Source organism: Natator depressus, chromosome 25 (genome assembly GCF_965152275.1).
Source record: "Natator depressus isolate rNatDep1 chromosome 25, rNatDep2.hap1, whole genome shotgun sequence".
Classification (NCBI taxonomy): Eukaryota; Metazoa; Chordata; order Testudines; family Cheloniidae; genus Natator; species Natator depressus.
Genome location: NC_134258.1, coordinates 8,963,764 through 8,991,737, shown reverse-complemented (window position 1 = coordinate 8,991,737; position 27,974 = coordinate 8,963,764). Strand labels below are relative to the sequence as shown.

General features: G+C 42.1%; 1 protein-coding gene across 3 annotated transcripts; it reads right to left on the bottom strand.

Moving 5' to 3' along the window:
• Positions 1–21: 21 nt before the first annotated feature.
• On the bottom strand, positions 22–27,955 carry UHRF1 (ubiquitin like with PHD and ring finger domains 1). Of its 3 annotated transcripts, none has more exons than XM_074939376.1 (17): positions 27,829–27,955; positions 24,432–24,600; positions 17,093–17,356; positions 16,524–16,699; positions 15,695–15,910; positions 11,885–11,991; positions 11,513–11,699; positions 9,027–9,150; positions 8,828–8,935; positions 7,628–7,732; positions 6,135–6,241; positions 4,890–5,052; positions 4,643–4,780; positions 2,979–3,093; positions 2,717–2,874; positions 2,105–2,203; positions 22–1,337 (listed from the first exon to the last, which is right to left on the bottom strand). In XM_074939376.1, exons 2-17 carry the CDS (start codon positions 24,588–24,590, stop codon positions 1,191–1,193), a joined length of 2,373 nt encoding a protein of 790 aa, XP_074795477.1. In that variant the 5' UTR covers positions 24,591–24,600; positions 27,829–27,955; the 3' UTR covers positions 22–1,190. The 3 variants fall into 3 exon arrangements, with proteins under 3 accessions (XP_074795477.1, XP_074795476.1, XP_074795478.1); XM_074939375.1 differs by lacking the exon at positions 27,829–27,955 and adding an exon at positions 25,153–25,267; XM_074939377.1 differs by lacking the exons at positions 24,432–24,600; positions 27,829–27,955 and adding an exon at positions 20,297–20,403.
• Between the last annotated feature and the right edge of the window lie 19 nt (positions 27,956–27,974).

The window sequence follows — 27,974 nt, the reverse complement described above, 5'->3', positions numbered from 1 at the left end:
TTCAGCAAAAACCTATTAAAAAGTTTTTCCCTATCATATTAACATTATAATTTTAAAAGGGTAAAAGTTAAAAAACAGGTATATTTTTTCGCTTGTGTGTGCAGTAAAGTGTAATAAAAAAAGTCCCTGGTATGTTGAGGTATTAAACTGCTAACTTTGGTACTGTTAGGAAAAGACATTCTGTTCACAAAATTAAGGTTTCCTGGTCTCATGTACAATCATCATAAGATGTTCCATTAAAATTATTCAAAAAGCTTATCCTTCATTTCCAGGTAGAAATGCAGTGAAAAAGTAAATGCATGTTACGATAATACATCTTGCATCAGGAAAAAACCTTAAAATTTGCAATTCCACACTAAATGACATATAGCTACAGTGTTACTTTTACCCAAAAGAAATCCGGCTGGCAATTTAAACATTACAGTGCTTAAAAAAAATTGGCAATTCAGACCCCTGTCTTTCCCATAAAGGACCAAAGGCACTTAAAAATGGCTTTAGTATGTTCTATTATGGCATTCTGGATAGAAGACAGCACCTGGCTGAACAAATAGTTCCCTAAGTAAGAGAAAAGTCCAACTGAGGTAGTAGTTCTTATTGCCCCAACTACTTGGCTAATGCATGAAGGCTTTTTGTGGACAAAACTGGTAGGGAATGGCTTTTAATAAAATTTGATACAAGCACAAGGGGAAAAAAGTTACCAAAAAACAACCTGGGTCACAGGTCATAAGCCAGGAATCATCTTGTACAACTGGAGCATCAAAATGCTGCCTTGGAGATACCCAGATCTACTTTTATGGCCAAATCCATAGACTTCATAAAGATTGTTCTAAGCAAATAAGCCATTTTCTGAATTAAAAAAAAAAAAGGGAACATTGAGAACTGTGTCGTGAACTTTAGCAGCCTTACCGGAAGCAGTTTGTAATTCCATTAAAAAAAAAAAACAAAAACCAAAAAAAAAAAAAAACTGCTGATGAACGGCAGGTTTCAGGGCGGAAAAGGAACGCAAAATCCAACATTTAAACAAAAATAAAATACCCACAAACATACAAAAGATTTCGCAAAGTTTATAGATTTTATAACAAGGAAGACTTAAAACTTTTTTGGGGAAGGGAGACTATTTCTTTAAATTAAGCCCACTGAAAACCCAATAACAAGTTTAAACAAAAGGAAGTTAGAAGTGCTTTACAGAATCACCGTCCATTGCCATAACCAGGGAAGAGCTGAGTTAGGAGGGCCTGCAGCGTTTCGTTCACCTGCATAGTATAGTTTTTGCCAAGATCATAGCGACAAGCTGGACAACTATACACGTCTGCTCTGAAGGATCGATCCAAACAATCCTGGGAGAGGAAAGAAACAGAAAAGACATTAAGAGATTAAGTTGCAGAGCTTCGCTCATTTTACACAGCCCCTATTGGGCAGAGGAGAAGGTATGTGCAAAGTCCATTCGTCACTTGACAAAAACCCAGATTGGATGAGGACAACTCAGGAGTGGCCATGTGAGACAGTGGAAGCATTTGCATGTTTTCTTCTGTGAAGGGATTTGGTCAGGCACAAGGTTTAAATATACAATACGGATTGTTTAAATTTATGATTACGCTATTAAAGAGCAAGAACTGCACAGTTGCTAAGATCAGCCACTGTCTCTGCAGGAAATAATTCACAACAGTTCTCACAATCATATTTACAAGTCTGTCAATAGTTAAAGTGGGGGGCACAAGGTGGGTGAGGCAGTATCTTATTACCTCACCCCTATCTTGTTCCGCTAATATCCTGGTACCAACAACACTGCAAACAATAGTCAAGTGGGCTAGCAGGCTTACTCAACCAACAGTGATTAATCTTTTGAGGTCTCTTAATTGGATGCTGGCAGGACAGAACAGTGGATAGTCCATTACAGGCACTTCTGTGTCACAGAACATTCAAGTCACCATTATTCACATGACCTTAACCAAGATAGAAAGGCAAATCAAGGTGTCTGAGAGAAGAACTATTACATAATTGTCAAGCCATAATACAATTCTTAAAGGCTGTAGAGAAGTTTTATTTTGGATAGGGAAATTCACAGCTTTCTTAATGAGCAACAACAGATATCCTGGCTACTCACCTTGCACACGTTATGCTGGCACACTGTTGTGACTGGCCGAAATACCACCTCCTGACAGCAAATACACAGGAAGGTTTCTTCTACTTTATTCAGGAATTTCTGCCAGAGAAAATAGAGTCATTCCATTTCTACTGCTCTTCAAACATGCAGCACAATCCAAATGACTGAACACACCATTCATAAAACTGCAAAATGCTAGAGACTTCCTTTAATTGAAGATGAAAGCAGAATATTCTGTAGAATTCTGAAAAAGGAACCTAAATTACAACAGATTACTCCAACCAGAATATTTAGTATTCAATTTGAGTCATGCTGTGGATTTCCAGGTAGCAAAACAGCAGTTGACATAACTGAACAAAGTTAGTTTCTGGAAGTTATTCTTGTCGGAAGAGCTTAGAACGTCTGAGGAAGCCAGAAACAGGATTCAATGCACAGCTGGAGCATTCTGAATGAAGATAGCCATCCCGTCAGCCTTGCTGACTCAAAGGAATGTTTCCCATGGAATTCAGCAAGGCTATTCCCCTGTAAGTAGTGAGGCCAAGAGGCACATGTCTGAAGACAAACAGGTAGCTATTGCTACTACAGTTCTGGGATGAGGAGTATCTGACATACCGGTCCATCCTTGAGAGCTTCTAGTACTTCATTCCATAGTTTTTCATTGGATTCATCATCTTTAATAAGGGCCTTTTGCTGGGATGTCAGCTTGTACGGCTCAACTTTAGTCTTCTTTGGAGTCCCTCTAGGAGAGGTGGGGAGCTTTATCTCATCACCTAAAAAGCATGTGGACCTTTTTAGAGACAAAATATTCAGCTTGCTAAAGCACTAAAAGAACTACAGAAAGAGTTTGCCACCTTCACTTGCCTATTATACCAACCTGCTGATTTCCTTTTCCTCTTTCCCTTCCCTGGTGTTTCACACTCTTCATCACCTCTCTTATTTTCTTTCTCCTTATCTTTGTTTGCAACAGCTTCCAAATACCCCTCAGGATACTATGGGCGGGGAGAAAAAAATTCTAAAATATCAGATGCAAACATACCACTCATTGGTAGGACCTCTCAGATTAGGTTAAATCAAAATGATCTAAAGCCAGTTTAGAAAGATGTTCAAGTTTTCAACCCCCTGCCCCTCCTCCTTTCGAAAACAAGTCAGGCACAGGCTACAGAAAATGAGAAACGTCAAGCTTTCTGGCTTCCTATTCCAAAACTTTACAGAAGTGTAAAGTTACCTTTCAGTCCCTTACCACTCTGGAAGAAAGGGGGCTGAAACACTCATGCCAATCTAGTCACAGGCCTACTTTATACCAAGCAACACTGGACCAGAAGGATCCATAAAAACAAAAAGCTGGCAAGGCTAGTTTCACGGGGATCTCTGAATAAAGAATTCTACCCCCAAACATACAAATGGTAGGGAAAGTCTATGTAAACGAATGGAGCAACAAAATACCATGCTACAATTATGTCATTCAAGAACTTCAAGTTTAGTAATGGTACTTATCAGTAGATTACAATAAACACATTGCAAGGATTATCAGGCAGCAGCTTCACCTAGAAAACCCAAGACAAAGAATAAAATTGGCCGTCATTTGCTTGTAACCTGGGATTCTGTGAACCAGTCTCAAAAGAGATCCATTAAGTAGCAGCTTCCTGGCTCCAAGAGTTCAGTTCTCCTACTAATAAATACATTGCTGACAAGTGACACTGGGAACTACTGCTAGCAAATAAATAAATAAATAAAAATTGCAGTTCTACTCCAAAAAGTGACTAAAATTGGTACTGTGAGATTCCATGTTTATTATACCTCAATGACGCCAGATCAAGTTCGCTTTACTAACTAACTATCTGTTCAACAAGCTCAAACTGGCCTCCGGAAGTTAAGATTTATTCCTAATTTGTACATCGCCACCTGTAAGATTTCATGGGCCAAATTTTGCCCTGAGTTACATACCTAAACAATCCCAGAATTTGGCCCTGCTATTAGAAATTAATTACCTTAAACTGTGCTGGTTCTGCAGCAATAGGAGTAAAATGTAATGTAGTAAGGTGGACAGACAGAACTCTCAGCACTCAGATCACACTTGTGATTAAGAAGGTGCCAATTTCCACTGACCATAACCACTCACTATGACCAGCTCTGAGGGAAATAGGAAGGGGTGGCACCTTTGAGAGTTAGGAAGAGAAGATCTTCAGAGATATATTTGCTAGCAGAGTACAAGCAGCTAAACTCTGTATTCCACAGAACACCAGTTTGGGATAGAAGAGTTCCAGTAGGACTAAGTACATTTTGCCTGTATTTTGGAGTAAACAGTGAACATATTCCGCTAAGTTTAGTTTTCAGATACGCTAATAGACTGGTAACAAGCAATTCACAGTAATAAAGGTGCAGTGCCACTCAATTGAGGAAGTACTATACTAATTCTTAAGTTCCTCCTTCAAACAGACAAAGCAAAGAATCCTAATATCTGCCAAGGTCAAAGGACAACATAACAATCCTTGCTCTCCTCCTCGTTCTTTCAGCAGTTACTCAAGAAAAATCACATACCTGCATTGTTAGACCAAGCTTTTTCATCCTGTCCTTCCCTTCCTTGGTCCAGGGGGCAGGCTCCTCATCATCCCTCCTAAGTAGGTAACGCCACACTAAAAAGCCAGATTTCCCCGTCTCGGGCCAATATTTCACAACCTAAAAAGGAAGGACATAAGGCCCTTAGAAGCTACGGAAACATTTCTGCCGTAACCGAACATCAATCTTTATCATCCTCCTCTCCCAATTCATTCCAAGGCCTGCTTACCTTGTATATTCCATCATATCTGTTTCCCTCTCGGGGAGCATATTTGCTGTGTTTGCCTCCCTTTACATTCCTCACCACCCTGACTGGCTTCCCAGCTCTCCAATCCTTGGCCTCTGCTCCATCTTTATCATTGATGGGGGCACTGCAGTTCAGAGCCAGAGCTCTGCAAGAATAAACCAATTTCATGTATTTACTAGGGAAGAACTATCCAGAAGCAGACATGACATAAGAAAAGCCTGGGAATAAGCCTATTAGGATATGAAGATGAAGTACAGTAAGATAGTATTAATGTTCAATACCCCTCTGAGCAGCACATATCAAAGCCAAAGTAGGAAACACAACATGGAGCGGTATGAAGCAGAACAGAGATATACAGCCAAGAATCAACCAGTGCTAGTAGTTTCTCAGTCACTGTTACCATGCAGCCTGACATTATCAGTTTCGCTCAGACACTATTCCCTTTTCAGTAGTGGGATGTACTTATGATTGCCAGTCTATGCTTTTACTACTCTCTTCAGTAAGGAAGGTATTCAAACTATGTTCTTCCAAAATTCCAGGTAACAGTGTGGAATCTTGCCCACCCATTTTGTTTGTTTATTCCTTTGCCCAGACAAAAAGTGAGAAATATTAACTTTCAGGGAAGGCCAAGCAATCACCTGGGTAGAAACATGATAATGGTCCTTATCACCAAATTTCCTTAGTGAGGACTATATTTTAATACAGAGTATTACATGGATTGCCTGTCCTGCCTTTCTCAGTTACCTCCCATTCACAAACATCATCTTGCCAACAAGAGTACCTGATTATTTGGAAGAGTACTAACATAAAAGGATTTTAAAGATGTTTTTAGTTGTTTTTATATAATTTAGCAGCTAAAAATAAGGTGGGAAGAATAGTCCCATGTGACCAGCCATCTCCGCAGATCAGTAGCAAGTGCTGTATGGATCATGAATGTACCACAGGCTACAGTTTGAAAACTTGTGCTCTAATTCATCCCTCTGTTCTTGGAGGTTGCAGCAAATATTAAATCTGGGGTCTAATCCCATTTCTAGTGTCCTACTGGAAATTTTGCCATTACACATTGGATGTATAACCATCATGCACAGCGAAGCCGTAACTTTGAAGATCTCTCTTACTTTTGGTTTTCTGTGACAGACTTAACAGGAGAAATAGCTTTTATCAGTCTGTTATATTGCCAGCCACTAAGCAGAAAGTTTCATGAGGTACAGCGTGAATGTTTCCAACCTGTTCATGTTGGTGAGTTTTTGATCACAAGATTGTTCCGCCGTACGTTTGTTTCCAGAAAGATCACGACCTCCACTCCCCGTGTAAGTGAAAGAATTTCCATGATCCTGAAATATACATTGATTGTTTAGTCATTCATACCCACAAAAAATAGTTGGAACAAAGCAGTACAGATCTAGTGCAATAGTACAGAGCAATACACTGATCTAGTGGAGAGAACAGTGGATTCTGATTCCTAATCCCAGCTCTGCCAGATTCAATTGTCCTGTGCTGGGGTAGCCAGTACAAAAGGAGCCACAGGACAGATGCAAGGCGACTCCTGGTGTACAGCACCAGTAAAAGGGACTTGTAAAGGTGTTGGTAGTCCCTGTGCGCCCACTTGTGACCAGCTCTAGCACTGCAGGGGAGCCTCAACCTTACTTTTCCAAATGGGCATCGATAAATTCACTTTAACAGATCGGGGGGGGGGGGGGGGAGGAGAAGCCAACACATACTAACAAAACAGCGTAACCGCTTTCCATAGATTTCAGGAAAGGAGCAATTACAACAAACATGTCATACGGCCCTCACCTCAGGACTCAGAGCTCCAAAACTTAAAACTCTCAAAGAAAGTCAAGTTTGGTCAGGCTAGTCTCCTACCGCCAGAGAGAGAACCCACTTCCCACTGCACAGCTTCTGCTCCCCCCTCCCTTACCCAGCTTCCTTTTCCTATTTAAATAGCTCAGGGTAGAGCCAACAGCACAAGTTACAAGGTCTCCCCACTAGCCTGCAACAGGAACTCAAACCAGCCCTTGCAGCCCTGGAATTAGGTGGGTACAGTTTGCCTCCCCTTGGTCCTTGCAACGGTAAACCTAAATTTGCCAAAGTCTGACCTTGTGGCAAGAAAACTTAAGCCTTAGGCCATTGGGCAGTCCAGATATGTTTTATGTTTTCAACTGACTATTTCATGGTTTGTGGAAGCACGCATTGGGGGAAATAAGGCTGGGAAGAGGTGGAAGAATGAGAAGTATTTTTGGGCAAAGCCAGTGCCAGTTAAATCTATCCAACCCACAAAGCCAACAGGCAAATACTTAACAGTAGTGATTCAATTGTACTTCCTAACTCTGTGCTGAACACTGTTGACACAGGGAGATATGGAAAGAGGGAAATAGGAGGTTCTCTGTGCCATTTTTGGAGTGGGAAATGGGTTTCCTAGGAAGAGGACAGTGTTTCCTGGAGAGGGGACAGGCTGCACAAGTGTCATATAAAGCTTACTTAACTTGTCCCTAACCCTCATTCCAAGCAAGAATAGCCTACTATTCAGGGTTATGGTTTTTCTTTGCCTGATTCTCCCTGTCTGAACTGGTGTTAAGTTCTTCAGATGAGAGATGGGATGTAGAATGCAAAATATCAGATGACCCCAAGTTTTTGTTTTAAGTACAAAAGTGTAATTCAGTACTCTGGGATCTTTTAGAGAGAAGATCAGTGAGTAAACAGTTCCAAGATTCACTTACTATATCGTCTTCATAACCTCCTGCCAGGACCAGGGAGTAAGCACCATCATTGCTCCTGCCATGTATACCTGCTACATGGGGCCTGTGAACACCAGATTCACTCACCTAGAAGAGATCAGTAGAGTTTACTGGACAGCTGTTCCAACAGGCCACAAACAGCTGCAATTATTTAGCACCAACATGAATCAATGCATGTGCACAACTGAGTTGCTGATGGCCCACACAAAACTTCCTTGGTTTTTGTTTTCCTTATCCCTTTGAGATATTTGTTCGTATGTACAAAAATAGAATCTTTTCATGTGTTCCTATTTACCTGTATCAAGAAATATCTAATATTACACATCTTCCAACAGATAAGGGTCCTGACTTGTTGCCCTGCACAACGTAGTCATTTACACCAGTGCAAAGTGAGGGTAAAATACCATCAAATCAAAACAGTCGCATTTTAAGCTTATGCTCAAATAAATTTGTTAGTCTCTAAGGTGCCACAAGTACTCCTTTTCTTTTTGCTTTCCCAAGGTGTATAGAAAAAACAAATTGGGCCCTATAACTTCAGGTTGAAGAGAGGAGGAACAGATGAAGTCTTAAGAGTAACAGAGGACAAATCCACTTTTTTTCCCCTCTAACAATAGCTTGACTATGTGAGGGTAACCATCAGAAATTCAGCTTATATCAGAATGTTTGTGCTGGAAGACTGCCAACTAAGCAACTAGTAGGTATATATTACATTACAGATACCAAGGAAGTGAAACTGTTGAAAGGGAAAGTAATTTTATTCCAACTGTTCATAACACAACAGTGCCGGGGGGGTGGGTAGGGGCACACAAGAAAGCGTTCTGGTTAATTCAGTTCCCACTCCTCACTCCCTTCAGTTATGGGGTGAACCCCCTCCCCCCCCCGCTTCATATATCTAGGGCCTCAAGGGAAGTCTCCAGCAAGACTGTAGAAGGTTGTTTTTTCTGTCTGCTTGTGTTTGTATTTTTAAAATGTTCCATGCTGTCTTTTTACAATATAAGCATAAGACAAAACAATTCCCCACACTTTACGCTCACAACAGACAAAGTCAGTATTTTCTTCTCTGCACGTTGAAAACCTGTGGCAAGCTTGCCAACATAGCCTCTGTTTCAAATTCCTTGGGCAAGAGTTACATCGTTCCCATTTCCCCCTCTGGAGGTTCACTCCAGCACTGCTTTTTCATACCTGGACTCTGAATTTCCACATGGTGCCAACTGGAACCCCAGGAATTGGTCCATAGTGGTTAGAGGGGACAATGGTACATTCCCTCGTGCGACCCACACAAGCCATACCCTGTTTCAATGAGAAAGCCAGATCTAAGAACTGCCATCAACTATCATGCTTTACATATTAAGATACAAGACAAAACAAGCTTTACACCAACCTTGCCCCAGTCTCTCTGAGAGGATGAATTAGCAGATGCCATCTTTGCCTTCTTTTTACTTTCTTTTAATTTCTCTCCTGCTAAAACCACTTCACTTGCATCATTCCGACATTCAGGGCAATACCTAGAATTGCCAGTCAATAAAAATTAGCTTGTGGTAGCCCCTCAAGTTAAAAATGGTGTTTTTCTTAGAATGTATTTGTGGATTATAAAGTAGAAATTTGGGAAGTTTATCTGAAGTTGTGTACACCCCTATACTGACAGCCTCTCAACAACAGAATTAAAATTGTTCTAACTACAGCTGTTCAGACAGGGTTCTTGCACAGCTTTCCTGGCCATCAAAGACAGGGCTGTGTCTGAGCAATATTATAAACCCAAGTTATGGACTATTGGAACAGAGCATGTGGAAGAGAAAAGAATGCTAACATACAGCATGTTTTAATTGACATGGTTCTCAAAAAAGGCCCGTTCATGACGGGTAAGGTAAGACATACACAAACTGCAATAAGTGTTCTACTAGCTGGCATCATTCGGACTCCACTACGGATAGGATATGCAAATGATTGCAACCTGTACTGAAACAAATTACCTCATTCCCATTCTGCCAAAGGGCTACATTCTTTATCAATGAAGGCTACAAGTCAGATTAGCAACCGTAAAGATCACATTGACAAGAGAGCATTTATCAGATAAGATATCTATTTGCCCTAGTTTTAAAAAGTACATAAGCTATCACCTCCACAACAGTGTAGCACAGAGAGAAGATAGCCTACTACCCTGTCCCACCCCAATCTAGTTATTTGGCTTGCCCAAGTGGAGATGCCTTAAAAGGGGCTTGATTCTCAGAGTACTGAAGACCCCTTTAAGGAGTCAGCTTAGGCAATCCCTTCCCCCCAAAAATCACTAATCACTCTAGAAAATTTAGTCCAAGGAGACCAGGAGAAAGTTTTAACTTTGAAATGTATGCGCTGCATATTTTCAAACTGGATTGGCTAGTGTTAACAGCAGCAAAGTGGCTGCTTATTTTGCTTTCCACAAATCAGCACTGTTCATAGAACTACCATCCAACAAACTTACCTATAAGAAGAGTAATAATCTGGCTGACGAAACCCCATGCTGTAGACTTTGCTTTGTTACTAAATGTATTTTAGATTTTTAACTGAATCATAGACCTGGTTTTCATATATGTTTCTGTAAGAAGCCCAGCATATTTTTAGTTTTATAAACAAATATATGTGTTTCAGCAAGCGATCCAAAGCTCAGAACAGTCTTAGGGCTGGTCTACACTTACCGGGGGATCAACGAGTGATTGATGCAGCGGCGGTCGATTTGGACCTGCTAAATTAACCGCCGATCGCTCTCTAGTCGACTCCTGTACTCCACCGGATCGAGAGAAGAGTGGGGGAGTCGATGGGAGAGCAACTCCAGTCGACATTGCATAGTCTGGACCCCACGGTAAGTAGATCTAAGCTACGTCGATTTGAGTTATGCTATTCATGTAACTCAAATTGGGTAGCTTAGCTAGAATTTCCCCTGTAGTGTAGACAAGGCTTCATTCACAGAGATCCATCCCAATTTAGAGAAGGCATAGCTTAATAGGGCTGGTAAAGTCTTACGCAGCTACGCCACAACAGCCTCCATCAACGTACAGCCTCCATCAACACACATTTACATTGAGGCCTTGACTACACACAAAAAGGCCTGCCTAGGCTACAGCTACTATAGCAACGTGACGTTGTAGCGCTATCGTGTAAACCAGTGGTTCTCAACAAGTGGCCCAATCAGCATACAGCTGCAGCCCCTGCGACATCCTCAGTGCCATATGTCTAGAATATATCGTGTGTGGATGCGGCCCACATAACACAGAGCTGCATGTGTGTCCCACAATGGTAAAGAGGTTGAGAACCACTGGTGTAAACACTTTCTACATTGACAAAGGCTTTTCCCATCAACGCAGGTAAATCACTCTCTCCAACAGGCAGTGCTAGGTCAACAGAAAAATTCTGTAGACCTAGCCACATCTACACTGGGTGTTTGGGTGACCTAAGTACAGTGCTCAGAATGTGAAATTTTTCATAGCCTTAAGCGACATAGTTAAATCAGTCTAATTTTTGAGAACAGAGAGGCCCAAGTTGCAGAAATGTCTCTGAAGGTGTGTTTTTAAATAAATTTTGTTAAACATGAGCAAAACCTCTTGGAATCAATTTAAAAAAAAATTTAAACCTGAATTATAGTTATTAAATAAGGAAAAGAATTGACTTGAGCTAAAACTAAATAGCTACAATTCAGCTTTAAATTGATCTTAATATCATTCATGGGGTCTTGCTCTGATATAACAAAATTGGTTTAAAAAACCACACCTTCAGAGGCACCTGTTCAAGTGTGTGTGTGCGCACGCGCGCACACATACACAAGGCCTTACATTTTTTACCTACCTAAAGCCTACATGCAAATTACAATACTAAACAAACATTTTCATGACTTACCAGTCCTCATCATCTGGTATGCTACTGAGGGGAGGGTTGAGGCAGTAGATGTGGAAAGCCATGTCACACTCATCACACATTAGCTGTTTATCTGGATCCTGTTTACCTCCACACACATGACAAGCACACATCCTGCAGGTCTTGTTTGGGTTGTCTTTACAATGTTTACATACTGGTCCACTCTGCCCTATGAACATACAGAAACCACAATTACTGCTGCTTCAGATTTCAGAAAATACTAGTTACGCTAAAATGGACAAAAAGCACCAACCACAAACACATTAAAAAGGTTAATTTTCTTGGGTATCCAATACGAACATAACAATAGGATGTAATGTAAAGTTTAAGGGCTACATAAAAAAAAAATCTCACTTTTTAATGGGCTGGAGCTAGCTGGACTAACACTACCAGGTTCTTCAATTTTGTAAATTTCATCCACAAAAATAATTCTGCAGTCATTCAAGGAATCACCAGCATCCCTAAGGGGAGAAATTCATAAAAAAAGTCAACAAAAATCAGCCCTTAAAAAAAAAAAACAACCCAAACAAACAAAACCAAACCTCTGCTGCACAGGTATACCACGCAATGCAGACTGGGAGGCAGTACAATATATCCTGGATCACAAGAAATTGTAATGAAGCATTCTGGATCATGTACAAGATGATCAATTAACAGTTTTATAACAGTCAATGAGGCAACAGCGCTGTAGCTACATTGCTACAGTGCCCTTAGTATAGATATGGCCTTAGTCTGCAGCTGGAGAGGAGCAACAGTACTACGTGCTGGTCTATACCCTATTTTTGGGCAGCTATACTGATGTAGAAACAGATATAGTTAAAAGCAATATAAAAAACCCTAGTATAGATGCAGTTATTCCTGTATAAAAGTGCTTTATAGTTATAGTGGTGCAAAACCTTTGTGTACAGAAGCCTTAAAAAGATATGTTAAGTTCCCCAAGTCTTTGCAATGGAGCGTGAAATGGTGATTGGGTTCTGAGTGAAGTGCTAACTATACTGTTTTGTTTCTTTAAACAAACATGCCAGTAATGCCTATTTTTACAAAAGACAGGAGCTTTAATCAATTCATTCCAAGAAGCTATTTTAGTCAAGTTAGGGCTATTGTGTAACACAAAAGCTTTGTTTACCCAGCTGGTCATTTCTTCCCAGACTCTAGTGTCTGCTCCTCCACTACAACATGTCCACCCTCCTCAACTGTCTTCTTCACACCTTCCTGGAACATGCCTGTCCTATGCCACTGGCCAACGGAACACCTCTTTAATCCAGTTCCGCAGCAAATTCCTCTTCTATGAGCAGCCTCTTTATTCCAGCTGCACTTTGACTACTCCACACCCACCAATTCACAGCTGTTTCCAGCACTTTTAGCCTGGTCTCCACCCTGTCCCACCATATTGTTCTTTGTTTTGAGGTAACATCTAGGAGCTCTAGTCATGGACCAGGACCCCACCTAGATTCCATACAGAGAACAAAAGACAGCCTCTGCCTGAAAGAGTTTACAATCTTTACCACCAACCTAAATTCCTTTTCACATTAAATAAATTCACCCATGAAGGGTTTAATATCCCTTAACATAGCAGACAAGATTGGTTGAAGTCAACACTGCCTCAAGTAGATTTAGGGGCCGAGCTGAACTTCGCAGAATTTGAACCTACAGCTCAAAAGAGTTTATCAGCAAAACAATGCTTAAATTATTAAGATATCCTGTAAAGGTTGCAAACTTTTATTATGGATACTGAGCACCTTGTGCACCACCCTCCATTCCCCGCTCTCCTTTTTCAGGAACTCCCTGCATTTCTTCTCAATCTCTTCTGTGCCAAGGTCTTTATGTGCCCCCCATACCAGGGTCCCCCATTCTGCCCTCACACCAATGGCTCTGTGCCATTCCTGTTTCCCCCCATGGCATGGGTTGTGTGTTGCCCATTCCCCCATACCAAGGATAGAGTGTATCCCCATTACTCCCACACCTTCCATTCCCCCTTACCAGAATCTCCCATCACCTACTAGGGATTCTGTGTGCCCCCCTATAACACAAAGGCCTGTTGGTGATTCACTGTTCTGTGTCAGTTAACTCTTGTCAGGCCTGACATACTCACTACACCTAACAGTGTTGTCAAGACACATACCCAAAGGTGGCATGTAACATCTCATTGGAAAAAACTAGTAGCTTACCGATCATTAATATTATTGAGTGATATGTATGTTGGTCATGTACAAAAGATAAGTATGTGCTACAATTATATTCTTAAAGTGTGTTTGGCAAGGAATGCATAAGCACACTGAGCCTTAGTTAACGAACATGTATTTGCCTGTTCATCAGGCAGAGACAAAGATACGTTAACACAAAGTAAACAAACCTATCAAGCAGGAGAGAGAAGCTTAGTGGGGATTTACTTTTCAAAGAATACATTTTAAAGGTTGCCTGGACTATAAAAAGAAAGGGGAGAAAACTACAGTGGTCCATTACTTGGGGACCAGAGCTCTTGATATCACAGAACATTGGGTCCTTCAACCAAGGCAGTTGAAGTCTCTAGGGACTTAATATAGGTGAGAAACCTGCTCAGCAAAGATTGTAACTTGCTGAAGTTACATTTTCATCTGAAAAATGTCTTTTCACTTATTTGTAACCCTTTCTATCTTTACTCCTTATAGTTGGCATCAGTCAAGCCTCTGACTTGTTTAATAAGTGTTTTACTTTTACTCTAAACCAATTCCGTGCTGTGATTGAAATGAGTGTTTGTCAAACTCATTAAATTAATGAGCTGCAGTATATTGACTCTTTAAAGGAGCAACAAACTTAATGATGTCTGTGAATGTTCCAGGAGAGGATTGGACGCTACAAAGGCAGACTGTTTTGGGAAAATTCAAGAGGAAGCGGGTGTTGGGATCACTCTTCAAAAAATAACTGGGCGGTGGAAGCCAGTGTGTGACTTGCACATGGTCTGTTAGTGTCAGGGCTTTGAGCCACAACAGCATTAGCATTTAAGGCAACCAGAGTTGCAGAGCAAGTCCTGACAACCCCTTATTGGCCATGGTTAAATCAGTCACCCCCCACCCCCATTCCAGCATGCTCCATTCTTCCCTCCCCATGGCAGGGCTCAGTATGAACCCTCATTACCCTCTTCCCTCACATGTAAGGGGCTGTGTGTGCCCACCTTTCCCCCCTCCCCTGACACCAGGGTCCCTTATTTTCCCTTCACATTCCAGGGACTGTGTGCACTTCCTCCTGCGCCATTCTTTTTTCTGTCTGGGAGAAAAGTCAGTGTGTCAATATATTAAAACTATTGATATAAGCAGCAAGTTTATTATGCTAGAAGGCGTTAATGGATACCATCAAGCAGTTCTTTGATCTGTAGACAAATGCATAGGTTCTAAATTCTAGAAGTTATGGTTATGCTAAAGAGCTGGCAGAGACTCCATTTGTCCCCCATTTTCAGTTTTCTGAATTCCCTAAAAATCAATAGGGACCATTGATGCCTAGAACATTCCCTGAAATGTTGGCATTGATTGAATGTGGCATTCAAAAAAAAAAAAAACCCCTACTTCATGACACACACACAAAAATGCCACTGAATTGAGTATAAGGCCTTTGAAAAAAAGTTTAACATTTAAATGATGTAACAAACAAAATAGATGATATCATGTATGCACAGAACACGGCCTCTGTTCTAGGTCAGGACTTGGTCAGAAGGAGCTTAACATGGCAACCTACACACAGGGATTTTTCTACACAGCATTTGTAAAATGAAAACAATGAGTTCACTTTCTCTCTCTCTCTCTTTTTTTTTTTTTAAAAGTTATTGAGAAAGATTTTTACCTGACTGTAGACCTTTCCTGACAATGTTCATAATCAAATCTGGGCTAGTGAATTAAAAACTAGCAAGTGGCACTCACTGGTTTAATATATCTGTTGTCCAAATCAAAATGATCCACAAAAGTAAAAAATGGCTAAGAGTTAGAATTTGATATTCCATTCAGTTTGCTAGTCTTATTAGCACCATAACCAAGTTTGCTTTTTTAAGAGTTGAAAGTAACTGGTCTCTTTATTGAAGGTAATGACAACAAGCAAAACCTATTAAAGAAGAGCAATACTTGCAAACAGAACATTTTAAAGTGATTTTGGGACTCTACATCTCATTTTCATTCTTTTAGGATCAGGATTACTTACCCAAGCAGTATCTTTGCATACATCTCCTTGCTCATTCTGGTTTCCCGTTTTCGCAGAATCTCTGCATCATACCAAAAACCTCTCTCTTTTGGTTCATCAGGATTATAGTTGACCATCACCACTTGCCCTACTTCTAGTTGGTGCCACTCCAAAACAGTCCGTGCACGAGTACGTACATCTTTTGAACTCAGCTCTACAACTCCATTCTCTGGGTAGCTTTTTTGGGGGAAAAAGTTAAAACAAATTATTTAATATAATCTGATTTTCACATTATATTTAACCACCTGTTTTTAAGGACTGTCTATGCCAGCACGACATAAAATTGTTCAAAAGTGGATTCTCTTCTCTCCCCCCAGCACATCCATTGCTAGAATAGGGCACACCAAAATTCTCAGTGCTGCATCCCATTTAATATTTTGGCCATTTATTTAGTCTTCAACAAAACTGACGCTTACCCTCCACTCTGGTCCATTTATCCTCCAGTTTTAAAGTGCATACAAGCTGGCAGTGTTACATCCTGTCTGCACTTAAAATGGTTTAGTACTATAGATGGTAGAGCTATATTGGCAAAATACCCATAATGGAGAAGCAGCTTTATTAAAAAATTCTCCAAATGGAAGGCGCTATACCAGTAAAAGGGCTTTTTTGCCAGCATAGCTTTGTTATTTAGAGGTGTGAATTTTTTTTCCATACGCCTACCAATATAGCTATGCTGATAAAGCTTTCTAGTGCAAACCAGGCCAAAAATCTTGCTTCTCTAAATGACCAAACTCTCCAGCATCACCAGGAACGTCTCTCATTCAAATGACCTTCATTAGCTACAACTCACTCTTCATATTTCACATGATATAGGATATCTTCTTCAGCAGCAGTTGATTGCAGTTCAGACTCTGTATCGCTATCACTTGATTCATTTGTTGCCTTCTCTTTCCTGGTCACATTTACAATCTGGGCTTCAAACCATGCTCCCATGTTCATATCCCGAGCATCTACAAACTCGTTGATCTAAACAAAGCAAGACATGCAACTCTCCAAAATAAAATTTTCAGAGTAATCTTGAAACTCAATTAAGCTACTCTCTACGGGGCTTAGTTTGTTGGGAAATATAACTGGACACTTAACAACCTACGTTTGGACTCTTGATGGTCTCACAGCACATCCTGACTTCTCTCTCTGGGTCAGGAATTGTCTTAACATTTGTCTTGTGCATCATCAAGCACATGATGGTGTTATTAAATAATTTAGGACAGCCTTACAAGATGGTCATAGTCTGTACTGGGTCGGTAAAAAACACTCATACCTTAAATTCCACTGTAAAAAGGTACTTGTTCTGAGCATTTTACTGTTCATTTCTGTATAGTACTCTGTACCTGAGAAAGAAATCTAGTGTACACTCACCTTATAGAGTCCAAATCCCGGATCAACCCAGTCAGCCTGTGCTACTGTACTAGGCTGACACTCCAACTCTATTGCACCCTCTCCATTGTTGGAGTTCTTATCAGACTCACTCTGGCCTGAACCACAGCCAGAGTCTGTATCTGAGAGTTCCAAGTCCTTCTCTTTATTAACAGTAGGAAGCATAGCAGGGCTCTGTCTTACAAGTAGCTGAACAATATCATTCAATCCAACATTGTAGTCAAAGAGAGAGTGCCCATCTTCCATCTACAGGATAAATTCAGAAAACAATCTCGTTAATTCCATTTATATTTTAAAGCCAACTCAAAACTACCTTTGATTACATTTGCAGGTACATGTAAAAAATATACTTGAAAAGCAGTAACAAGAATTAAGCGATATTTGTAATTTTCAAACATTTATGAGCGTCTAGTAGATTTTTATTCTTACTGTTTGGAAATTTTTGTTCATAGAACAAACTCAGATGCAAATACTGGAGAAAAAAAGTGTCTATGCTATGGCAGAACTGCTTCACTGGCCAAGTCACTCCACTTCTCTCACTAGGTTCTGAATGGCAGCGTGAAACAGACCAGACTTAATTTCACTTTGCAGCTGTTCAGCAAAGCCAGCAGCAGTTGTAGTCACTGGAATCAGTCTACAGATTCAGAAGACTGAACTGTGTCAGATCACATTTTTAAAGATAAAGCTTACTTGAAGGAAAGTTAAATTAAAATTTGGAAAAGCTGCACTGCACAATGGCAGAACTCTGACCTTTGACTACATAAATAATAATAAAGATACGGATGACCAAATAAATCTGTATCTTTTAAAGTTCTTGAAGTTACTGAAGTACTACTATTCCAGATTTAAGGCACAAGACTTGATGCTGCAGCAAGTTTAGCAGTTTAGACAAGCTTCAGCACATATTTAAGGTCTGACTAATAGAAATTCTACAGGAAGTCATCCCTCCTAGCCCAAACCACCAAAAAAAGTGATCCTCAGAGCTTTGTTCTCTATCAGCGGGAAACAAGTTAACCACAAAAACTTGCACTTCAGAAGAATCACTGAGAATTAATTATGATTTATGGTATAAAATAATTGTGGGGCTACTACTGGAAATAAGGATAAGAACAGCAAAGGTCAAGTTATTCTTGTGCAGAGATGAAGAATCACAGCACTAATCAAATCCATAAATCGAGAATCAGGTGAATCTTTTTATACTTACTACCAGAGTAATGGTATCACAAAAATCAGGTTCCCACTAGCAATTAGTATCAGAAGAACAGCATAGAGAACGTCAAAAGGATGAGGTCAAGAAAAGAGCAGCACTGGATGAGAGAACATGCACAAGGAACAGCCACAGGAGCTTAGAGTACCAGATGACATGCTGAAAGCAGCAGTATCAGCTGCAAATATTTTATTATTGGAGGTTTTCCCCCCCTTCCATCATTTTGCAATATGAATCAGATCACAAACTTGACAGACTTCAAATGAGGAAAGGCACTACACTGGGGAAAAATCTCACCCTAAACCCTACCCTCAAGCATTCTCTCCATCAGAGTCCATTATTCCCTCTCTGTGCCCTGAATGAGTCTTTTGTAGTCCAGTCCCTCCGATCTCATACTAGAGAATACTCCATTAAATACGTAGCAAGCCAGTACTAGTATTACACTTCACAGCTCTCTTAAGTATGCATTTTTTAAAGTCTTCTTTGGTTCCCTCATGCATTTGAGACTGCTATAGTCTGTGCAAGCTACATTCCCCGCCTCACCCTAAACAAGGTGAAACAAAATAAGATCCTTGGGGATTTAAATAGCAGCACTAGTTTCTTCAGAGCCAACAGTAACAATATGCTGCTTTATCTATGCTTTGCCAAAAGCACTGCAATTTGCAGTGGGAGTTTTAATACCTGTTAATAACGGTTCCCAACGCTCTTATTAATTCAAGGCCCCCAGCGTGTCAATGTCCAAGCGTCACTTATTTAAATAGGTTTCAGAGTAGCAGCCGTGTTAGTCTGTATTCGTAAAAAGAACAGGAGAACTTGTGGCACCTTAGAGACTAACAAATTTATTTGAGCATAAGCTTTCGTGAGCTACAGCTCACTTCATCGGATGCATTCTGTAGCTCACGAAAGCTTATGCTCAAATAAATTTGTTAGTCTCTAAGGTGCCACAAGAACTCCTTTTCTTTTTATTTAAATAGGAGTATCTTGAGACACTTCACCTTTGGAAGAATTCTTGTTAACCGTCCCAACTATACTACTATCTTTTGCTCCAGTTAATATGTGGGTAATCTTGTATTTTACAAAAATCCTGCTTTGTTAAAGTTCAGCTCTTCAGGAAGCAAAATACCAGCAAGTTTCACTAACAGACCATGCAGAAATGAGCTAAAGCAAGGGGGTAGGGAGCTAAAGAGGGAGGAAAGAACCACCACCACTCCAGCCAAGAAAGCAGTGATGTTAATAATGGCTCTCACAGGAGTACCATTCAAGTTCTCTTTTTCAAGGATGATGGCAACCAAAGCTCAGACTCTCAAAGCCCCACCTACACTGGGAAAATTTAACAAAATATCCCTACTGGGTCAGGTATTCAAACCAGAGGGGATCCATAGCTCTGGTACACGTTTGATTAGGCTTGCTTTTTAGCAGGGTAAAGTTACATTAGTGGTTAAAACGATTCTGAGTGCGGGAACCTGGCCTGCATCAGGGCTACCAGTATTTGATCAGTAGGATTTTTTTTAAAATAAGTTTCTCTTCTCCAGTGTGGACACTGTTCAAAGTATGTTACAACTTCTTTAGCAATCAACGCTTACTAAAAAAGCAAGGCTGGCCTGAAGCACAAGCAAAGCAAACAGCTGATTGAGCCCCAGGACCAACTCTGCAACTCGTCTTAATCTTCCTACTCTAGCAATCACATTAAAAGGGGAACAAACAAACAGCCTGATTCCACCTACTACCCTGAAACCTTGATTCCAAGATAAGGTTGGCCCCAATTTCTGAAATAGGACCCCAAATATTTTAGAACCACCATTATTTCTGTTAGTGTCTGTACATATTCAAATTACTTATAAAGGCACCGTGGTATTTAAGCACTGAATGAGAGCTAAAGTTCTGCATTTGTTTCAAATTTGTTCCAAAATATCTCCATCCTCTTGATTCCTTCAAAAGGAGAATCCTTCTTCATATGCTAAATATGTAGACAAACTTACAATCTCTGCAGAATCTCACTCAAACATGCTTCTGGCAGCTCACAAGGCATACAACTTGGCGCATAATTCTGCCTGAACACAAGAAAATAACCTAACCTTTCAGTTTTCCAATGGCATCCCAATACATCAGTACTGCACTGAGAGTGCTCCACCACACACATTCTGAGAATTTAGCAACCAGCCAGCATGACAGGAGAAGTTCACATTGAACAAACCCAAGCTATTTCCCTCAGACAAGCGGTAAGTGTTCGCTTTACAACTGTGGGGTTTTTGTTTGTTAGAACAATTAACAGAAGGCAGTAACCATAACTGAGGGGAAAATTGTTTATACGTGCTGCTAAAGCAAAAACGTCAAGTAAAATAAATGGGGTTTCTTCTATCTCCAAGCACTCTAATTTCCAATTAACCCAGCTGAAGTTTGCATGAAGCTTTAGAATGTAATTTAATGATAAAAATCAGTGTAGGATACGAGCCTTGTAAGCTTATTTTACTACAAATTCAACTAGTCATAGAAGTAGTAACTTCTTGTGGAAGGAAACACATTCTTGTTACACAAATGTAATATCCTACACAATGTCAGGAATGTAATATTACTGAATCACTCGAGACTGCCAAGCCAAAGTTTAACTTGATACCAGCTACCCATGATTTTTAAAAAGCTCTGTTATCAGGTTTTATGGAGACAGACTACTTCCTGTGAATCAAGATCTTTATAACCCCTCAAAGCAGTAAAACTTCCAGAACTTGAAAAACTTAGTACTAAACCTAACAGTCTGAGATCACACAGATCCTAGTAAAAACCTAATTTTCGTGATTTTACAAACTTAGTAACTGTCTTTTTCTTACAAGTACCCTTTGACCAACTAAAATGGAGCCGTCCTACTTTGGATAAACACCAAGATGTTGAACCAGGATTAGGAATAAATCTGGTTTTTAGACAGCAGACAACTCCTAGATTTAATTTATTTATTAAGTCATCTACTTCACAGTAGCGGTCTAACTGTTTTCAGCTATTTACACGAAGTACTTACATGCTACGTGTGTGCACAATTGCAGATACTGCAGACATTAAAACATGTATGTGACTCAGTAGACAGAGGTAGATATGAAAAATGAAAGATGACAGCCCCACTAGCGAAGTCCAGGAATGATGTCCTAGTGAGAAGCCCAGTTTCTAAAAGAGGTATTAGAATGTCTCCTAGGGCACTCTCACTGAACGATGTTCAGGGGGCTCCATCCTTTTTATTTAAAATGTTAAGTTCTTAGCTCTCCCCAGACTACTATGATGGTGGTGAGATTCTTCACACTCCCACAGCCTCTGTTTTATATTCTACCACTAAATGAATTGAACACCACCACCTGACTTCATATCTTTTTCAAGCAAAGCAACAGGAAACTGATGAGTAACATTTTCACTACTACCCATCGGATTCTAATTAGCAGTAATGAAATTATCCAGAATTAACTGATGAAGCTCTGAACAACCAGAAGCACTGACCTGTCTGCCTGCAGACTCAGGAAAACATTACAGTTGGTTTACAGCCAATTAATTTTCTTCACAATCATCAAAAATCTTAGGACTTGCCCATACATGAACATTATTCCAGAATAAGATAAGGCGTGAATTTAAAACTGGGTATCTATTTCTGAATAACTCCATGTCTGGACACACTTATTCTAGAATAGCAAACTAAACCAGAAGAGGGCACTCTTATGCTGATATAAGAGTGTCCACACACTGAGCTGTTTCTGAATAGCTCAATATGTTGACAAGCCCTCGGATCAGTCTGTAAATCACATCACCATCATACCTATGCAGTTAAAAACTGATTGAACATTAAGTTTAGGGGAGTTAAGACAAGTCATGCTCTAATTGGATAATGGTTCATATTGAGCAGACCACAACTATGTTCCCTACACTCTTTGACCATGTGTGTACACATTATGTAGAAATAGCTGAACTAAAATTGAAAAAACACATAGCTTGTGAAAATGACCATTAAAACCAACAATGACTGTACATGGAAGTATCCCTTAAGTTTTGAGCAAGTACAGCCAAGCACCATCCCAAACACAAAGTATAGTAATGTGTAAGAAAAAAAATCATCACTAGATGGCAGCATAATCCATAGTTTTAAAAACAAAATGATTCCAGCTGACACCAGACAAAACTTGCCACTGTACTTCTCCAGTTTGAATCACTACATTCTACTCAAATGCGCTGTTTAACCAGCCCCTTTGTCTTTACACTAATTCCTTGGTTTACTCTATTAACAGACATACCACCAAAATTAGTCACGTCTGCTAAGCCAAAAACCCACCCTGTTAACACCCAATACCATGCGGTTCTCACTCATGAGAGCTAAAGAAAGGTAAATTCTTCCTTGCACACAACCACCATCTCTTCAGTAGATCTTTGCCAGCACTGCATTCGAACCACGAAGATAGTAAACAACAGGCGCAGGGGGGGGCCATACCCCTAATAGCAGGGAGGCTCTTTCATATACTAAGATATACTATTCCCTTACATTTTAATGCTCAAGGCTCACATAGGCTATGTCTTCACCACATAAAAGCTGTGTTTGATTTACCCAGGGTATAATCTGGACTGATTAACAGCTTTGTCCCCTCAGTTCTCCAAACTGGGGTGCGTTTTACATGGCTTCACTGTGAGAGTTACCACTCCTGGTCTCCTCACACACAGCCTCCAGCATGTATGAGTGCTATAGCTAGTCACTTATGAATTACACTGCAGAGCAACACCAGCAAACTCCCAGTCCCAGATTTTTCCCCAGCTCTCTCCTGGACAATACAAGCTCATATAAAGTCCATAATTTTATTAATAGAAAATGATATGCACAAATCATGTTATCCCAACACTTCAATCCAAACACACTGGTTTAGATAAAACAAAACAAGTTTATTAACTACAAAAGATAGGTTTTAAGTGACAACAAGTAATGAAGCACAAAAGTCAGAATTGATTACAAGAAAATAGAAGTAAAACACAACTAATGCCTAACTTAACAAGCTACGTGAATTCAAAGCAAAGGTCTTTCTCACTACATGTTCTAGCAGTCTTACGAGCTGAATTCTTTCAGTCAGGATCCCTTCCCCAGTCCAAAACTGTTTCCTTTGTTCTTCAGGTGTTGTGGATGCCACAGCTAGAGAAAGGGAGGAATAATTTGGGGCATCTCCCCTCTCCTCTTATAACTCTCTCTCTTCTTCGAAAAACATCTCCAGCTGAGGTTCAGGAGACAAAGTCTATCTGGACAGGAACCCCCAACTGTTTTGTCAAGATTTAGATTTTCGCCCACATCCTCTTCTCTGCCAAAGAATGGCCATATAACCAGGTGATGGTCCATTTGACTTCGTTGGCACCTGATTTGTGGCTGCTCCTCTCAGACATGGAACATGTCTTAGTAACTCCATACAGAGGAATCCTATAACTTTACATGCAATGTTGCCACAAGTTTTAACAGGACTACAATAATAATCAGCAAATTATGGGTTTTCAAGTTATACCTCATGAGGTATACTTTGTACAAAATTTATCATAGTTCTGTAAAAGGGTGAATATGGGATTAACATTGTGACAGCCTGTACACTATTTTTTCAGGTTTCAGAGTAGCAGCCATGTTAGTCTGTATCCGCAAAAACAAAAGGAGTACTTGTGGCACCTTAGAGACTAACAAATTTATTTGAGCATAAGCTTTCATACATCTGATGAAGTGAGCTGTAGCTCATGAAAGCTTATTCTCAAATAAATTTGTTAGTCTCCAAGGTGCCACAAGTACTCCTTTTCTTTTTACTATTTTTTCAGTGAATTCAAAGCCACAGTACTTTGCCAACAAACATCAGGAGAGCAAGATGAGAGTGAACGAATGTTAAAGTAATGACTTGTATTGTACTATTTGGTCACTCCAGTGGGGTGAGAACGTCTAATTAGTACTACCCTTAGACTTGTTACTTTCTTTGATGACAATTTAAGGCCGATTCCTTGTCTGATGTCATGCAGCCCAGGGGGTAGAAAAGGTGGGAGTTTCACCCCCCCTCGCTATGGGGAAGGAAATGTGAGGGTGGTTTTTTGGAGGCTACCGGTTCATTACATTAATAAAGGGAACAGACCATGTACCTGTTTGCCCCGGTAGAAGAGCCTTTGCCTGTCGGGTTCCACGCCGTCACCGAACACCTCGTGTATCCTCAGCCGCAGTTCTTCCACCTTGGTGAGTTTGGAGAGCGAGTCCACCCGGTGGGTCTCCTTGCCATCCATGGTGCGCACCTGGATCCACATGGCGGCAGCTCTGCCAAGGAAGAAGGGGGAGCGGGTGACACACCTAGCAACAGGGACGTCCCGGGATGGGGGGGCGAGGGGGGCCGAGGGCTGGTTCCACACCCACAGCCTGCAGGCAGAGCCGCCTGGCACCAGGCCCCCCTGCTAGGGTGACCAGATAGCAAGTGTGAAAAACCGGGACGGGGGGGGGGGGGGGCTGATAGGCGCCTATATAAGAAAAAGCCCCCAACATCGGGACATCTTGTCACCCTACCCCCTGCCCATCCTGGGGGGCAGGTCTCTGCGAGACCCCGCTCCAGGGAGACGTTTAACTGCCCCCCCCTCCCCGCGCGCGCTTAGGGACCATCCCGCCTCAGCCCTTCCCACCCCGGCCGGCCGGCCGCGCACCCCCAGCGCCGGAAACAGCCCGGGACCAGCCCCCCGCCCCCGAGATCTCCCCCAGGCGGACATCCCCCGACCCCAGCCCTCACCCCAGGGCCATCCTCCCCTGCGCCGGCCGGACACCCCCTGAACCCACCGCGGCCCCTTCCCCCGGCCGCCCGCTCCGTTCCCAAACGCCCACCTCAGCCACAAGTTGGGGCCGAGCCAGTGGGGGCGACGCTCGGTCTTCAGCCACCGAATCAATGAGACCTCTCACCCTAACACTCCCTCCGCTCCGATCGGCCCGCCCTCTCCTCGCAAATTATTGGCTCGCAGCCGGCCGGCCTCAACGCCGATTGGCCCATGCCCTGAACGCCCGCCCCTCCCCACAACCTAGCCGATTAGGCTGCGCCAGGCCGTCCCGTCTCCCTCCTCGCGGGCAGGCGCCGCGCGCCAACTGTATCTCGCGCCACAATTGAAACGCTCTCTTCAGTCTCGCGCAGTTTCCTCCCCCCCTTACAAACATCTCGCGTGGTTATGTAAATATCAGGAGACAGCTGCCAGGCCTTTTAAAGAGGCAGTTCTAAAGGGTCAGAGAGAAGGGGGGCAAGGGCCTAGCCCGTGGAATAGGCAACCAGAGATGCCACCGAAGGTGCAAAATCTGTCTCCCCCACTCTCCCTTTATATTTTGCAATGTTCCTTAGCCTTTATAGAGGGGCACATTCTTAGGGTGCATTTTATAGCCTGACAGGCAGAAGGACACGTCACTCACCCACTCTTACTGCACTGCCTGCTGCCCCTGCAGGAAGGAGTCCCTTTTTTGGGCATTAGCGACAGCCTATCACAAATGAGAACTACCAGGTGCAAGCACCGACCAAGCCATTGCAAAGTAGCAGCACCCTTCTGCCAGGCTTTGAAATGCAAACCAGACCTCTTACGTTTTGGAGTTGGGGGTTTCCAAATTGCCATAGGAGGACAATCAGTGTGTCTTGCGCAAATCCGATTTCCTCCTTCTCCCCCCCCCCAAAAAAAACCCCACCACCCCGTAGTACATAGTTTAAGAATAAAGGCAAGATTCAGAAGGCCTGTTCCCACGTTTCCATCTCCGGGACCAGGGTGAGTGTCTAGGAACTCCATGTCCGATTGTTGCTTGCACTTAGGATGAGGGGCAACTTGTCTCCATATTCAGTGGCAGCATATGGTGAATGTGGTCAGCAGATGGGTCTCCCAGCCCTCCAAGTGCACGCAGAGACCAAGTTACCACAGAAGCTGTGCTGCTGCCAGCCTCTATCATTCTGTTTCTAGCTGCAAGGGTGGCCTTTTAAAACAAACACCTGCAAACTTTCAGGGAGTCCTTGTGGGGGTGGGGACATGGGAATGCAAACTGCACATTTGAGGGTAGTCTATGGCAGTTTGCAAATCCTCTTCAAGGAAGTAAGTAGGGAGGGAGGGAGAAAGAGGTGATTTGTACAGTTTAAATTTTAGAACTTGAGAACAGTAGGACATTTTTTTTGACAGTGAATTAATTGGTCTCTGCCTGAACTTGGGAGGGAGTTCCTCGTTTGTCATACGCTGCCAATGAACATGTAGACAGAGGGCTCTCTCCAAGTACAACCAGAGCTCAAATCACAGGCAAGCCCTCAATGCCACCTGGGGAATAGGACATTTTAAACTTTCAATTTGTTTTTTCTCAGGGAGAGGTGTTTCCAAGTTGTGCGTGCAATGGCAACCCAATAAAAGCTGCAAACCCACCCTCCCCACCAGCCCCTAAAATGAATTTCACATACAACTGCAAGATTTCTGGTTTCCGCCTCAGCACCCAACAGTAGGAATGGAGCGTTGACTTTCTGAAAGGGCCTGCTCCCTGCTGGCAACTGTGAGGGATTCAGGCGAAGACTCTGCCAGCTGATTACCTAAACCTATTATCCTCCCTAAAAATAGGCTTTAAAAATAAAAACCGATTGCAGTCTCCAGACTGCCTTCCCATTGCATTTCAGGACTGGAGGCACAGAGAACTTTGTCTCTGCTTGTACTTGGAGATGGGGAAAGGTAGAATCCGTTTATTATGCATAGCTGGTAAATGTTGCACTCTATAAAAAGGGGGTACACAATTTACTGATATACAATGAACTAGTTAGAGTTTGCGGGTAAGGGACAGAGCTGGGAAAAAGACAGACTGCTTAAAGACGGAGACTGTCTCTCCGAGGAGCTACTGTGTTCGTATCCCACGTTTGCAAAGCCCACAGCAGATGCTCCTTGTACGACCAAGATCCCATCTTCTAAACATCGACATTATAAACACTCTTCAAGATTCAAAATGTCTCCCTGCCCGTTGGCATTTGCTCCTATAGCAAGACACTTTTTTGGCAGAGCCTTGCCCTCTCTCTGTTTGCACTCGGGAGGCGGGCTCAGGGGACCCCCTGCTTCCTAGCTGCTGTCAGTGAAGAAGCAATCTGCAAATCGCTCCTCCCCACTTTCTACAATAAACTTTAAAAAAAAAAATGCAGAAAAACTTAAGTTGCTCCGTTCCGCAGGGGCACCAGGGCTTTTGCAGGGACTTGATCTCCAACTTGAGCAACTTCCCTAGAGGATACCACTTTTGACGAGATAACCTCCCCCCCCCCCCGTTGCTATAAATAAACCCTTTACGAACAAATGTAACAGTCACCCTAAAACATCTGCCGGCTACATCCCAGCTGGGACAGTTACAGGAGCGGCGATGTTTGCAGCCACTTGGTTTCTGCTGAGGGAGGAAGGGAGGGAGGGGGCAAAAGAGTCTCTCCCGTTTGCCACGGGGGCTGCTCCCCGCTCACGCTGCAAACCCCTTTCCTGCAAATAAGCCATTGCAATATTCACCCACCCCACGGGAGACACTCACCTTTCGCAATCCCTGCAGCGGGACGGGAGCTTGGGGCAGGGCCGGGGCGGCTCCGTCCGCCGCCGGGGGTCACACGGCAGCGCTCCCCGGCGCTGCTGCCACGTGCCGCAAAGCGAGCGCCCGCAGCCCCGCGCCGCTCGCCGGGT

Coding starts and splice junctions, on each gene's coding strand:
- UHRF1 (XM_074939376.1), bottom strand. CDS start 24,590: ATGTGGATCCAGGTGCGCACCATGGATGGCAAGGAGACCCACCGGGTG. Junction 16,700..17,092: donor CGGGATTTGGACTCTATAAG/GTGAGTGTACAC, acceptor TGCTTTGTTTAG/ATCAACGAGTTTGTAGATGC. Junction 2,875..2,978: donor GAGGAAAAGGAAATCAGCAG/GTTGGTATAATA, acceptor CATGCTTTTTAG/GTGATGAGATAAAGCTCCCC.